Source organism: Chinchilla lanigera, unplaced genomic scaffold (assembly GCF_000276665.1).
Source record: "Chinchilla lanigera isolate Chin_1 unplaced genomic scaffold, ChiLan1.0 scaffold00050, whole genome shotgun sequence".
NCBI classification, from domain to species: Eukaryota; Metazoa; Chordata; class Mammalia; order Rodentia; family Chinchillidae; genus Chinchilla; species Chinchilla lanigera.
In genome coordinates this window covers 11,302,156-11,315,565 of record NW_004955451.1, presented here as the reverse complement: position 1 = coordinate 11,315,565, position 13,410 = coordinate 11,302,156, and the positions used below count along the sequence as shown (strand labels likewise).

General features: G+C 49.8%; 1 protein-coding gene across 1 annotated transcript in view; it reads left to right on the top strand.

Annotated features, from left to right (window-relative positions):
* The first annotated feature begins 8,692 nt into the window (after nucleotides 1–8,692).
* Acsf2 (acyl-CoA synthetase family member 2) overlaps nucleotides 8,693–13,410 on the top strand; it is a 30,489-nt gene continuing 25,771 nt past the window's right edge. The window contains exon 1 of the mRNA XM_005394171.2: nucleotides 8,693–8,854. Coding sequence (XP_005394228.1) covers nucleotides 8,718–8,854 — 137 coding nt within the window. The 5' untranslated portion in view covers nucleotides 8,693–8,717. The remainder of the gene's footprint in view (nucleotides 8,855–13,410) is intronic.

Here is a 13,410-nt window from a genome sequence, read left to right as displayed (position 1 = left end):
GTGCGCCACCACGCCCGGCTGGTTTGAGTTTTTTGTTTGTTTGTTTGCTTTTTGAGACAGGGTCTTGCTATGTAGCCCAGGCTGGCCTCAAACTGGTAGCGATCCTCCTGCTTCACCTCCGGAATGCCGGGATCCCAGGCATGCACCACCGTGAGCAGTTTCCATGATCTTTCCAGAAAGCTGACCAAGCCTCTCTGCTTCAAATCCTTCAAACACCCAGCTACCTCTAGGACACGGGCATCTCTCCGTGGACTTGGTGAGGTGGGCCCTGGGGAAGTACGTGGCCCCCACAGCTCTCGCTCTTCTGCGGTGGTCCAGCCTTCCCACCCGCCCTCTGTCCTAGCTGACCCCTAGTCCTTCAGGGAGCCTCCCCTGGCCACAGGGAACCCCGGGCTGAGTTCGAAGGCCCTCCCAGGGCTCGGGCAGAGCCAGAGATTTGCCGTCTATTATCAGAGTGACAAAGCTTGGCTCAGCGGGGCCTCTGGCGCTGGACCAGCTGGTGTGAATCTTGGCACTGCTGCTGCTCTTTGCCCATGAACCCCTGTGCCTAGACCTTACCTGTGGACCTATGAGAAACACAGATAATGAAAGCATCTGACTGGTAGTTGGGGAGGATCAGATGCGTGGGACACGCAGACTTACTGCAGCGACCGCACCTGGTAAGAGCAGCCCCTCCAGCTGCAAGTCGCCGTCCCTTCCCCGGTGTGCCCCGAGCGTCCCTGTCCTCTTGGTGGACTGTGAGAACCCACGCTTTGTCATAGCCATCTTTTTTTCCTAAAACAAGTTTCTTCCACTGTGAATAATCATCTCCCCCTTGTTCACGCAATTTTATGTGAATCACAGAATAGCATATTTCTTAAATTAGTCTTAAATGGAACAATGTGTTTAAGTCATAGATACAATTTAAAAGAAATTTCATAAGCCATGTGTGGTGGCACATGCGTGTCATCCCAGCCCTCAGGAGGCTGAGGCAGGAGGATTACTGCAAGTTTGGGGCCAGCCTGGGCTACATAGTGAGTTCAAGACCAGCCTGAACTACATATCGAGAGCCTTTCTCCCTCTCTCTCTCACAAACACACACACACACACACACACACACACACACACAAGTCTAAAGTCCAAAGGAGTAACTGGTAGTCTGTACCCTAAACATGTATTAAGTTTGTCTTCTGGTAAGCATTGGCTCCCCTTGAAGATACTTTCAGGCTTATTGTCTTACCCATCTTTTTTGTTTTGTTTTGTGTTTTGGGGGAGAGTCTCACTATATAGCATAGGCTGGCCTTGAATTCACTATGTAGCCCAGGCTGGCCTCAAACCCACAGCACCTCTCCTGCCTCAGCCTCCTGAGTGCTAGGATTGCAGGTGTGTGCCACTCTGGCCAGTGAGTATCCATTATCTTGATAATGTGCATGAGGAGACAAGAAGGCTTTTTTGCTTGTGGTCCTACCCTGCTCTTATGGAGGAAGAAACCCTAAATTCTGAGAGAAAAAGCAACTGGTTCTTGGACACACAAGTGTTGGTTGAAGTATGGATCCAAATCAATCTCTTTCTTGCTATTTCTCTCTCTCTCTCTCTCTCTCTCTCTCTCTCTCTCTCTCTTTCTCTGTCTCTGTCATACTAGAGATTGGGAACTCTACTACTGAACTACATCCCCAACCCTTTAATTTTTTTTTTTTTTTAAGTTGAGACAGAGTCTTACTGAATTGCCCAGGCTGGCCTTGAACTTGCAATTTTCCTGCCTCATTCTCACCTTCATTTTTTTTTTTGGTACCGGGACTCGAACTTAGGACCTTGTACTTGCCAGGCTGGTACTTGTGCTGCTGAGCTATGTCCCTGGCCCTGCCTCATTCTCATGAATGCTGGGATTACATGTGCCACTACATCCAGCAAGTCAAATCTCTTGATTCTAAATCCCATTTATTTTCAATGAGCCCTATTTTTTTTTTTGCCTCAACAGAGCCTACAGTTCACACAAACAGTGATCATATAAGGCAAAAAGATAAATACCCTAACACATACTTCTACAGATAAAATCTGTGTGCAAACCTATAGGGCTCTGCGCATGCTTGTGTGTAGTAATGTCCAACTAACGTGCAATAGGATTCCTAGTGGGCCGAGGTGGTGCACGCTTGTAATCCCAGCACTCGGGAGGCTGAGGCAGGGCGATCGTTTCGAGTTCGATACCAGCCTGGGCTACAGAGTGAGCTCAAGGCCAGCCTGAACTGCATAGCGCGACCCTGTCTCAAAAAGGAAAAAAAAAAAAAAAAAAAAAGAGGGTTCCTGGTGCCTAAGACTGTGTTTTACATTTGTTCCTTTTCACTTTTTCTGTGGTGTCTTCTAACTCGGTCCTCACAGCAGTCTTACAAGGACCGCATTATTTCCGTTACAAGGTAAAGGAATTGACTCAGAGGGTTCAATTACTTAATAACAGTCTCAGCAAGGAAATGAATGCATTCCAAGAAAGATGGCCCCCTCCCAGCATGGTGGGGAAGACGAGCTGGGGAAACAGAAACCCAAAGCGGCTTCACAGAGGCCGTGGTTTTCCAGTTGGGCTTTGAAGAATGAATGGAATTCAGACAAGCAGAGCTGCAGCAGGGAGTCAGGCAGCAGAGGGAGGGCTGCGCCGCTTTGTTCACCTTGAGGAAGGTGAGTTTTGACCGTGCAGCATTGGAGAAGGGGAAGTCTGTCCCCTGTCGGCAGCCGTACCCCTGGGAACCATCTGCCCCAATCCAGGCCCTTGTGCTCTAAGGCCCCAGAGTGTTCGGGGAGCTTCCAAGGAAACGTGGTCCGCAAGGCCTTCCAGGAGCCAAAGATTAGGATGAGGACAGGAGGCGCCAGTCCCTGAAAACCCCACGGCACCAGGCCAGTGCTGTCACAGCAAGATCTAAGGCCGTCTTAGCGGTCAGTGCTCCCACCCAGGTTTCTATCTATCCTTCTGTAAAACGCCCACGATAGCCAGGCATGGTGGCATATAGCTGTCATCTCAGCACTGGGAGGCTGAGGCAGGAGCCCCTGCCTCGAAAGGGTGGGTGTCTCAGTGCAAAGGCTCAGGGTTCGCTCCCCACCCAGTAACACATACACACAGAGCGCAGTCATGGATACATAGATCAATGGAATAAAATAAACAGGCTGAAAAGAGATACACATACGAGTGTATGAGTCTTTAGTCTGTAATTAAGAGTACATGTGAGGGGCTGGGGATTTAGCTCAGCGGCACAGCGCCTGCCTTGCAAGTGCAAGGTCGTGAGTTCGATCCCCGGTACCGGAAAAAACAAAAAAACAAACAAAAAAAAAAAACCGAGATGAAGAGTACATTTGAAATCAAGCTAGGCATAGCCCCTCCTCCGGAGGCTAACGCAAGAGGACCACTTCTGAAGCCAGTCTGGCGGCTTGGGCTAGTGGTAGAATGTATGGATCATTCATGATTGATAATGTGTACTTTGCAAGTTGAAGGCCCTGGGTTCAATTCTAAGCACCAAAAATACATTTGAAAAAGCTTGAAGCCAGTCTGGGTAAGTTAATAAAAGCTTGCCTCAAAATTAATTAGTTAAGTTGGGCATGGTGGTGCACACTCCCAGCACTCAGAAGGCTGAGGCAGGAAGATCACGGCAAGCTGGCAGACAACCTGCACTATAAAGTAATTTCAAGGCCAGCCTAAGCTACATAGCAAGACCCTGTTTCAAAAAATCAAAACAAAAAATTAATTAAATAGTTAATTAATTAATTAAATAAAAAGGATTGGGGATGTAACTCAGTAGTAAAATGCTCTGGGCTTCAATCCCTAACACCAAAAAAAAAAAAGTAAAGTCCATCAAAAGAGAAGGCCCTTAATAGGATACATTTATACAATGTTACTGTGGAACATTATTTGGCAGTTAAAGAGAATGAATAAGAAATATAAGATTGGGCCTGGGGATTTAGCTCAGCGACATAGCGCCTGCCTGGCAAGCGCAAGGTCATGAGTTCAATTCCCGGTACCGGAAAAAAAAAACAAGAAAAGAAAAAAGAAGCATTTTGGGCTGGGGATGTAGCTCAGCGGCACAGCACCTGCCTGGCAAGCATGAGGTCCACAGTTCAATTCCAAGTACCAAAAAAAAAAAAAAAGGCATGGACAAGTCAACTAAAAGAAATGCTTGAAAAAAAAAAAAAGAAATATAAAGTTAGCCCAGAAAAAAGATGTTTATAATAGATGATCAAGTAAAAAAAAAAAAAAAATACACAAGAGCCAGGTGTGGGGGCACACACCTGTAATCCCAGCACTCAGGAGGCTGAGGCAGGAGGATTACCATGAGTTCAAAGTCAGCCTGGGCTACACAGTGAGACCCTGTCTCAAAAACCCACAAGTCACTGTGTAAGATGCCACATGATTTGTTCTCCCTCTGTCTCCCCCCACCATAACACCCTAACTCTGTTTCTATGTTTGTATATCTATATATACACACGTTCATGTCTCATTATCTCAGAAACATTGAAGAGCACAGTCCTCAACTTCCAATAGTTCAACTTCCAATCCTTCCACTTTAATTTTTTTTTTTTTTTTGCAGTCGGAATTGAACTCAGGACCTTGTGCTTGCCAGGCAGGTGTGTCTGCCCCTGAGCTATTTCCCCGGCCCAATTCTTCCACTTTAAAACCGTGTGAAGGTGACCCACATTCAGCAGATCAACTTTTTTTTCCAGCATTGGCCTTTGAACCCAGGACCTTGCCCTCTGCAGCCTCATCCCCAACCTGGACTGCACTCCACAGAAACTGGACCTGAAATTGGTGTCTGGTCTTCTCCTGTGGGCACAGATGCTGGTTGGGAGCGACTGCAGGTCGCCGTCACCAAGAGGACAGTCCGTGCCTTCTGGAGCTTCATTGTTAAGCTGGGATGCTCCATGGGTTCCAGGCAGTAAGCACATTTTTCAATTTTCCATACTTTCCATGGAGGATGAGTTTATCCGGGTGCGACCCCACAGTCAGTTGAGGAGCGTGTGGATGTGGCAGATACAAAGCCCTGTTGTCTGTAAATACATCAATATGTGTTCCCAACTGCAAGGAGATGTCTTATATGACCACAGACAGTTGTCAACAAATTGACATTGATCAATGGGCCGGGGACCTAGCTCAGCGGCACAAGTGCCTGCTTGGCAAGCACAAGGTCCTGAGTGCGATTCCTGGAACCAAAACAAACAAACAAACAAACAAAAAACACTGATCAAAACTACTACCTAGGGCTGGGGATGTAGCTCAGTGGCATAAGTGCCTGCCTGGCAAGCGCAAGGTTGTGAGTTCAATGCCCGGTACTGCAAAGAAAAAAAACCAACCCCCCCCCAAAAAAACAAAAAAACCCTACTACCTAATCTAGGGACTTGGAATTCATCAGTGATCCAGCATCATGTCTTTTCTATAAAAACATATAAAGGAGATAAGCACATACATGCGCCTAACATGTTCATGTGAAACTAAGAAAAGGTATGGAAGAATATGTGGGTTTTGTTGTTGTTGCTTTTGAGACAGGGTCTTACTTTCTAGTTCAGCCTGACCTTGAACTCACTATGTAGCCCAGGCTGGCCTACAACTCATGGTGATCCTCCTGCCTCAGCCTCCCAAGTGTTGGGATAACAGGTGTGCACCACTGCACCCGGCATGAATGTACATATTTTTATCATTCCTTTTGTTGAAGATTTGCTACAGTGAGACTTAGCAGTTTTATAATGAAGTATAATATAGAAAAGTTTGTCAGGCGTGACGGCACATGCCTGTAATCCCAGCACTTGGGAGACTGAGGCAGGAGGATGATTGCCAGTTCGAGTCCAGCCTGGGCTACAAAGTGAGTGCAAGGCCTGTCTGAACTGCATAGCAGAGACCTTCTCCCGAAAAACAAACAAACAAACAAACCACAGGGCTGAGAGTAACCGAGGGCCTGAGCATGTGGAAGGCCCTGGGTTCCCTCCAGCACCCCAAAGTCATAAGATCACATCTGCCTGGTTGGGCATCCATCGTCGTCATTTGTTGCAACTAAAGCAGCTCAGAGCAAGTTCCTTATTTTCACTTTCAGTTTGAAAAACAGAAACATCCGTCTTCAGAGCAATCTGTGTCAGCCTTGTTTATCTGGTTTTTTTCTGCCCCTGGGTCCATTCTGGGCGCTAGCTGCTGGATCTGAGTGGCCGAGTTGGCGGAACACAAGCGTGATATTCTCCAACTCTTTTATGCGTCTTCTTCAAGAGTAAAACGCACTCCTCCTCCCCCTCCCGTCTTGTTCCCTCTCCGCAGCTGGTGGTGCCCCCTCTTCTTTGGGGTGCTGGTGGGCAGGCACCCGAGGCCTCCCCCACACAGGGAAGAGCGTTAGCCTGGCAACAGCCCCTCTTTCCTATGAGGAGCTGCTCTCAGGCAGACAGTGAGGACAAAGCTTCCAAAGGGCTCCTTTCCACACGCCACTTTTAAAAAGCAAACTATGAACATTTACACCAGAGAGAAGAGATTTGTTCACGGTCATTCACAAAAAGGGAGTGGCCCAGAGGCTGCCCAGACCAAGTAACCTCTTTATTCTTTTTACTTAACAGTGAGATCTTTCTTTTTTTTCCTCTCTTTTTTTTTTTTTTGAGACAGGGTCTCACTGTGTAGTCTAACCTACTATTAAACTCAGGGCGATCTTCCTGCCTCAGCCGCCTACATGCTGGAATTACAGGCATACAGCACTATGCCTAGCTACAGTGAGAACTTTCTTAACAGTGAGGACTTCATCAAACATCAATCCTTATAACTGATTAATGTCTCCAGCCAAGAAGCTCTCTCAGGGCTGTTAATATAAAGCTGTATTAAGTTAAAATACATAGGACTCAGTGTAGAATGCTGCCAAATACAAGTGCAGCCCTGGGTTCATCCCAGTTACTAAAAACAAAACAAGGGGGCTGCGGATTTAGCTCAGCGGCACAGCACCTGCCTGGCAAGCGCAATGTCGTGAGTTTGATTCCTAGTACCGGAAAATAACCAAAACCAAAAAATAAAAAATAAAACAAAGTTGCATGTTTTAGAAAATAAAACAAATTGCACACTTTAGAAAATAAAACAAGGTAGTCAGGTACGTTGGTGCATGTTTATAACGCTAGCAGTCTGGGAAGCTGAGGCAGGAAAGATTGTGAGTTTGAGTCCAGCCTTGGCAATTTAGGGGTTTAGTTAGACCCTCTTTGGAAAATAAAAACAAAATGGGATATAGCTCAATGTGAAGCCACTCCTCCCCCCCAAAAAAATAGAAAGAAAATTTAGAAAAAGGCTTTCAAACAAAAAGCAGAAGTTCTCCTTTCCTCCCACCCATGCCATCCTATGCTCCCAAAGGAAACACTTTAAAAAATTGTGGTGGCCCAGACCTGGAATCTGCCTCAGGCTCCTCGATGCTAGGGTTACAGTACAAGGGCCTGTAGACCAGCATCTGCCTGGATGAGAATCATACTGCAAAGGTCAAGGCTGAAGCCAGGCGGGAGCAATGATTTACTCAGAGGGGGCGATAATTTATCTAGGGTCCCCCAGCCATGGGTGTCCCCTGGGCCAGCTCCAGAGCCGTGTGCCCTGTTACAGTCCTCAGGAAGCCACATCCTCACAAGTGCAGGTCCTCATAGGGTTTTGGATCGGGACTGTCCCCCCGAGCCAGGGCTCCAGGAGGTCTGAGGTCACTTTGAGGATCAAACAGAGGAGCCGTGTGGACTCCTCATGACCTCAGCTGAGCCACTGTTTCCAGGCCAGGGCAAAGGTTCCCCCGGCCACACTGCGGCCTCTGCCAGCGCCACCTGGCGGGCTTCTCCGCCTCCAAGTCAGAAGTGGGGACCCCTGCTGGGGCCCCCTCCCCCGCTTTTCCCTCTCCTCCTTTAGGAAGAGTCCGGCTGGTCCAGGACTGGAACCCGGGTACACTGCGGAAACCTCTGTACCCAGTGCCACCTTCCCAGCCAGCCCCAGCCCCAGGGATGGCCAGAGAAGGACACTGACCTCAGGGTCGGGCTGACCCAGGGCTTCCTGGGCCACTTGCAGCCGGGCCTCAGGAGACCCGAAGGAGCTGCAGGAGAGGTGGGGGTGCAAAAGGGCTGAGCCTCACACCTAGGTGCTTCCTGTTTGCGGTTCTGTCCGCACCTCGGGAAACTGGGTTTTAGGGGGCAGATGGGAGAGGACACACGGGTCCCGGTCCTGAAGCTTCCTGGAAAGATCACGGTGGTAGCACAATGAGGTGGGGTGCAGCTGGGAGCGGGTGGGAGGACGGACGTGAGATCGCGGCGCCCCAAGACCGGAGGTGGGCTCCGCTGGGACTTGATCGCGGGCTCGTAGGCACCCAGGGAACGCCCGGTCCCTTTGCCCCCACCCCGCACCCCGGACCCTTGTTCGCGCTGAACTCAGGGGCGCACTTCCCCGGATCACAACTTGAGGCGTCCTCACATGGCCCACGCGCGCGAAATGGGGTGGGGGCAGGAGCAGCCCGCTCCTAACCATCGTGAAATTAGCCAACTCCTGGTCGCGCAGCCCCAGGTACCTGATGGTCAGGAGAGGACCCTATCTGGGGAGGGCATATGCAGCCTGGGCGTTCGGATCCACGAGAAAGTAAGGGAGATTGGGGGTGAGGGGTCCCACGCAAAGGTGGCTCGTCCCCTCCCACGCCTCGCCCCGCCCCGGGACCCTCCCGCTCCCGCCTCCTGCGCGCCCCGCCTCGGCGGCTTTAAAAGTTTGCTGGGTAGGGAGCGGCGGGCGAGCGAGCATGGCGCTGTGCGTGGGGATGCTGCGCCTCGCGACTCTGCGCGCCCCCGGGCTGGGGGTGCAGGGGGCGCAGGGGGCAGGGGCCCGCCTCGCCCGGGGGGTGCAGGAAGCCAGGCTGCAGCGCGCTCGCCCGCTCAGGTACCGGCGGGGAAGGGGGGAGGGGCTGGGCCTCCCCTGGGAGGACGCTGGGGGGAGGGGTCCTGCAGGGCTGAGCTGTCCGCGCCCAGGCTGGGTGACCGCCGCTGAGGCGCCTTGGGGAGCACCGCGCGCTCCAGCACCCTCCCTTTCCCGGATACCCTAGCAACGCCAAAAGCTGGCCTGGCCGGGGTTGGGGGCTGCTGCCGGTGGCTTCGGCGGCCCTGTACCGAGTCCAAGATCCGCTCCAGGACTCCAGAGTCCACCCAGGCCAGGAGTCTGAGCCTCAAGCAGTCTATTCTGAGGGGAAGGGCAGGAGCCAAGGTCTGGGCTGTGTCCCCAGCACTCTGGCTCTGAGTTGGGCCCCCCTCAGGCCTCAACTTGGGAATCAAGTCCCTTACACTGGCCACTAAACTTAGCAGTCTCCCCTGTCACCATCGCTGCTGGCGGGTGCTGCTTTCACTTGTGCCACCACTCCTGGGCCTGTTTCCTTGTGTTCCCAGGCCAAAGAGAGAGAGGACTGGAGGCCCGGATGTGGTCAGGCATCGGGTCAGCCACCTGTGCCAGCCCTGAGACAGGTTCTTGGGTGGCTGGAGCTGGCTCTGGGTGAAATATGGGAGGGGTTGTCTTCAGTGTGGGGTGGCCTTCCAGTCCTGCAGCCTGCTGCACCCAGCCAGGGTGCAGCCTCGAGGACCATGTGGGGTGTGTGGGCCTGGGCACCGGAGGGGGGAGGAGCTGTGTCTCTGAGAACTAGATTGTCTTTTTTTTTTTAAATGTTGGGTGTCAGAGTTGGAGAAGTTCCAGTTGCCTTTCTGGCTAGAACTCTCAATGAAGATCACAAAGTTGTTGAACTTGCTGGAGGTTTAGGAAATCTAGAGAGTGTGGAGTACTTAACCATCTCTGCCTCACTTCCTGAGAAAGCCCAGAGGTCAAGGCTGGGCAGCAGATGGGACCCGGATGAAGGGAGGGCGCTCTTCCCTCCCTCCCTTCCTCCCTCCCATTGCTGCCCTGTGTTCCCCTCCCCCGCAGTCTCCAAGCCTCACCTTTGCCCTTCTGGTGGCCCCTCAAGCTGGTGGACTCTAAGACAGGTTGCTTCCCAAGTGGACATGTTTTATGATACTATATCAGGCCTCTGCAACATTCCTGGCCTTTGTTATGTCTGCATGTAAACAAAGCAGGTCATTTGCCTGCTTCAGGCCCCTGACCTCTGAGGTGCCAGGCCTCAAAAGAAAGTGACTCTGTCCACGATTTCCTGACAGGGATTTCCTGAGCATTTGGCCTGTCTTCCTTCCATTCCTTTGTTTCTCTCCTACTCTGCCCTTCGGAAGCTGCAGTAAGTCAGGAAGCCGGGAGCAAGCGGCTGGCCGTGTCTGGCCCCTAGTGGGTACTGTGGGTATAAAGGCCTGAGGAGCCTTCCAGAGCCATGAGGGTGGGTGGAGAAATCACAGCAGCCCAGTGGGGCTCCAGGAATCTCGGTGTGGCAAGCTCCTGGACTCCTGCCCTCCAGCTTCTTTTTTTTTTTAAACTTTTAATTTCAATTAAAAAAAAAAAACACTTGTTTTTTCTTTTTGTTTTTTTGACAGGGTCTTGCTATGTAGCCCAAGCTGGCCTCAAACTCATAGCAGTCCTGCCTCAGCCTCCCCAGTGCTGGGATGACAGGTGTGCACCGCCCCATCTGGCTGCCCTCTGCTTTTTGATCTGGTCACATGTAGCTGCTTTTCTGCCCTGTCACGCCAGATGCCTGGATTTGCTCGATGGGTAAAAGCAAGAACTTTGAAACCAGATTCTTTTAAGCGGCCTCGCTGGCTTCTCTCCCTTTGGGGAATGTGACCTGCGGCTGCCACGGCTCAGCTCTGAAGCTGCTTCCTTGGTTACTCATTGGTACCCCCTGCTCGTTGTTGAGTGGGTGGACAGGAGCTTGTCTTGTGCTCAGCCTTGCCTTTGAGGCGGGGCTGGTCCTGGAAAGCTGAGCTCTAGGCCTCTAATGCGCGCCCTGACAGGAGTCTGTCAAGGGTGCGGGTTTGAGTTGGCTCTGCCCCTGACTCTTGTGCTATTTTCCTCGTGGGCTCCACACCAGTGTGTCAAGAGGACACCTGCAGCATGGGGGCCTCCTGGCCCAAGGACTTCAGGCACTCAGAAACAGCCTCTGTTGTTCTCAGGAGGCTGAGGCAGGAGGATCGTGAGTTCAAGGCCAGTGTCAACTACACTATGAGTTCAAGGTGAACCTGGACTATACAATGAGACCCTGACTCAAAAAGGGGTAGGGGGTTGGAGAGTTAGTGAAGGCTCTGAGTTCAGTCCCTAGTACAAAAAAAAAAAAAAAAGGAAAAGGACAAGATGAAAAAGCCAGGTGGCCAGGCGTGGTGGTGCACGCCTATAATCCCGGCACTCTGGAGGCTGAGGCAGGAAAATTGCTACCAGTGTGAGAACAGCCTGGGCTACACAGCAAAACCCTGTCTCAAAAAACAAAAAAATGAAAAAAGAAGAATGAAAAAAAGAAAAACAGATGTTCCCTGTGTTCCTGAGAGCGTTTGATAGCCATGAATAAGAATTCCCTTTGTGCTTTCCCCACACACCCACAAATGAGCACTGGCCAGTGTTTTCCCTGGAGGTAGCAGTGGGAGCCTCCCCCAGCAGAGCTTCTCGTTCAGACTCTTCATTGCAGCTTTTACTGCTGGGGAAGTCTTTGAATCGGTGTCTTTCGCAGGCTGTAGATTCCCGCAGGGAGGGAATGTTGGGTGGTGATCCGGGCTTTATGGTCTAATTGCACACAGCAAACCACACCAACAAACTGCACCAATCGTAAGTGGGTGAGTGTAGAGTTCAATAGGGGTTAATTGTGGTACTGCGTTTTCTGCTCCTATAATGAATCCCACAGACAGAGCCATTTACAAGGAACGGAGTTCATTTAGCTTCTGAGGCTGGGCAGCCCAAGAGCTGGGCTCAGTGTGTGGCAAAGGGTGACCCGCTGGGGCAGGTCTTGCTACGGGGCATTGTGCAGCAAGAGTAAGCATGCCAGGGACAGTTCACTTTTCATTTAAAAAAAAATTTTAAGACATTGATTGATTGATTTTTGCAGTATTAGGGATTGAACCCATGGAGTGCTAAACTCTACATCTGTAATCCTAGTACTCAGGAGGCTGAGGCAGGAGGATCATGAGTTGGAGGCCAGCCTGTGCAACAGACACAGTGAGTTCAAGGCCAGGGGGGTGTGGGAGATGCATAGCAACACTGCTTAAAAAAAAGCTAATGAGATACTTTGTTTCCTGATAATATGTTACACTGCCTTAAAAAAAAAAAAGCTAATGAGATACTTTGTTTCCTGATAATATATTCCAAGTGGTGTCTGATTCATATGTCCTTCCTTAGTAAGAAGCCCCACAGAGTTTAAGTGCCTGATAGCCACACATGGTAGGCTGGACACGTCTAGACCACACAGCTGTAGAAATCTCCCTCTAACCCTGCCCAGGTCCTTCCTTTGCTAACCAGAGCCAAGAGCAATTCCAGTGTCCAGCTCTATGGATTAATTTTGCTTACTCGTGAATCCTAGTGTTCATACTTTTTGTTTGTTTGTTTCTGGTTCAAAAACTAAGAAGTAAAACCAAAACAAAATAGAACAAAACAAAACAAACCACTAAAGGGTGCTCTGAGGGAGTCATAACTTTTTAATCTTGACAAAAATCTATCAAAGTAGCCAGGCATTAAGGATGCATGTTTGTAATCCCCGCACTCAGAAGGCTGAGGCACGAGGATCTTTGTGAGTTCAAGACCAGCCTGGGCTATAAAGTGAGCTCAAGGCCAGCTTGAACTGCATAATGAGACCCTGTCTCAAAAAGTCAAAAAAAAAAAAAAAAAGCGTTCCTTATGCATTCTAGATCCTCAGCCCTCATCAGATGTGTAAGTTGCAAACATTTTTTTAAATCTGTGGCCTTTTTTTTTCTTAGTGCTAAGGTTGGAACCTAGGGCCTCACACATGGTAGCTGGTAGTTTTCATCTGTATAATAGGGTAAGTTTGTTGTTTTGTTTGTTTTTATTTTTATTTTTTATTTTTTATTTTATTGGTTTTTTTTCCTGGTACCGGGAATCGAACTCATGACCTTGTGCTTGCCAGGCAGGTGCTGTGCCGCTGAGGTAAATCCCCAGCCCCGTTTTGTTTGTTTTTATAACAGGTTTTTTTTTGCTCTGTTTTTGAGACACAGTTTGCTGTGTAGTTCAAGCCAACTTTGTAGCCCAGGCTGCCCTTGAACTCTCAGTGATCCTCCTGCCTCAGCCTCCCAAGTGCTGGGATTACAGATGTGTGCTACCATGCCTGGCAGCTTTAACATTTTGAAGAAGTCCAGTTCATCAGTTTTTCCTTTTTTGGTGTCAAGTATGTGATCCATTTTAATATTTTTGTTTTGTTTTTTACATAGAATGTGAAGCTTGGTTAAAATTTGGGGTTTTTTTTTTGCTGAAGACTTTTTAATTTTATTTTTACTTAGTTTTTTAAGACTCTCACTGTGTACTTCAGGCTGGCCTTGAACTCACTATGTAGCCCAAGATGGCCTCAAACTCATGGC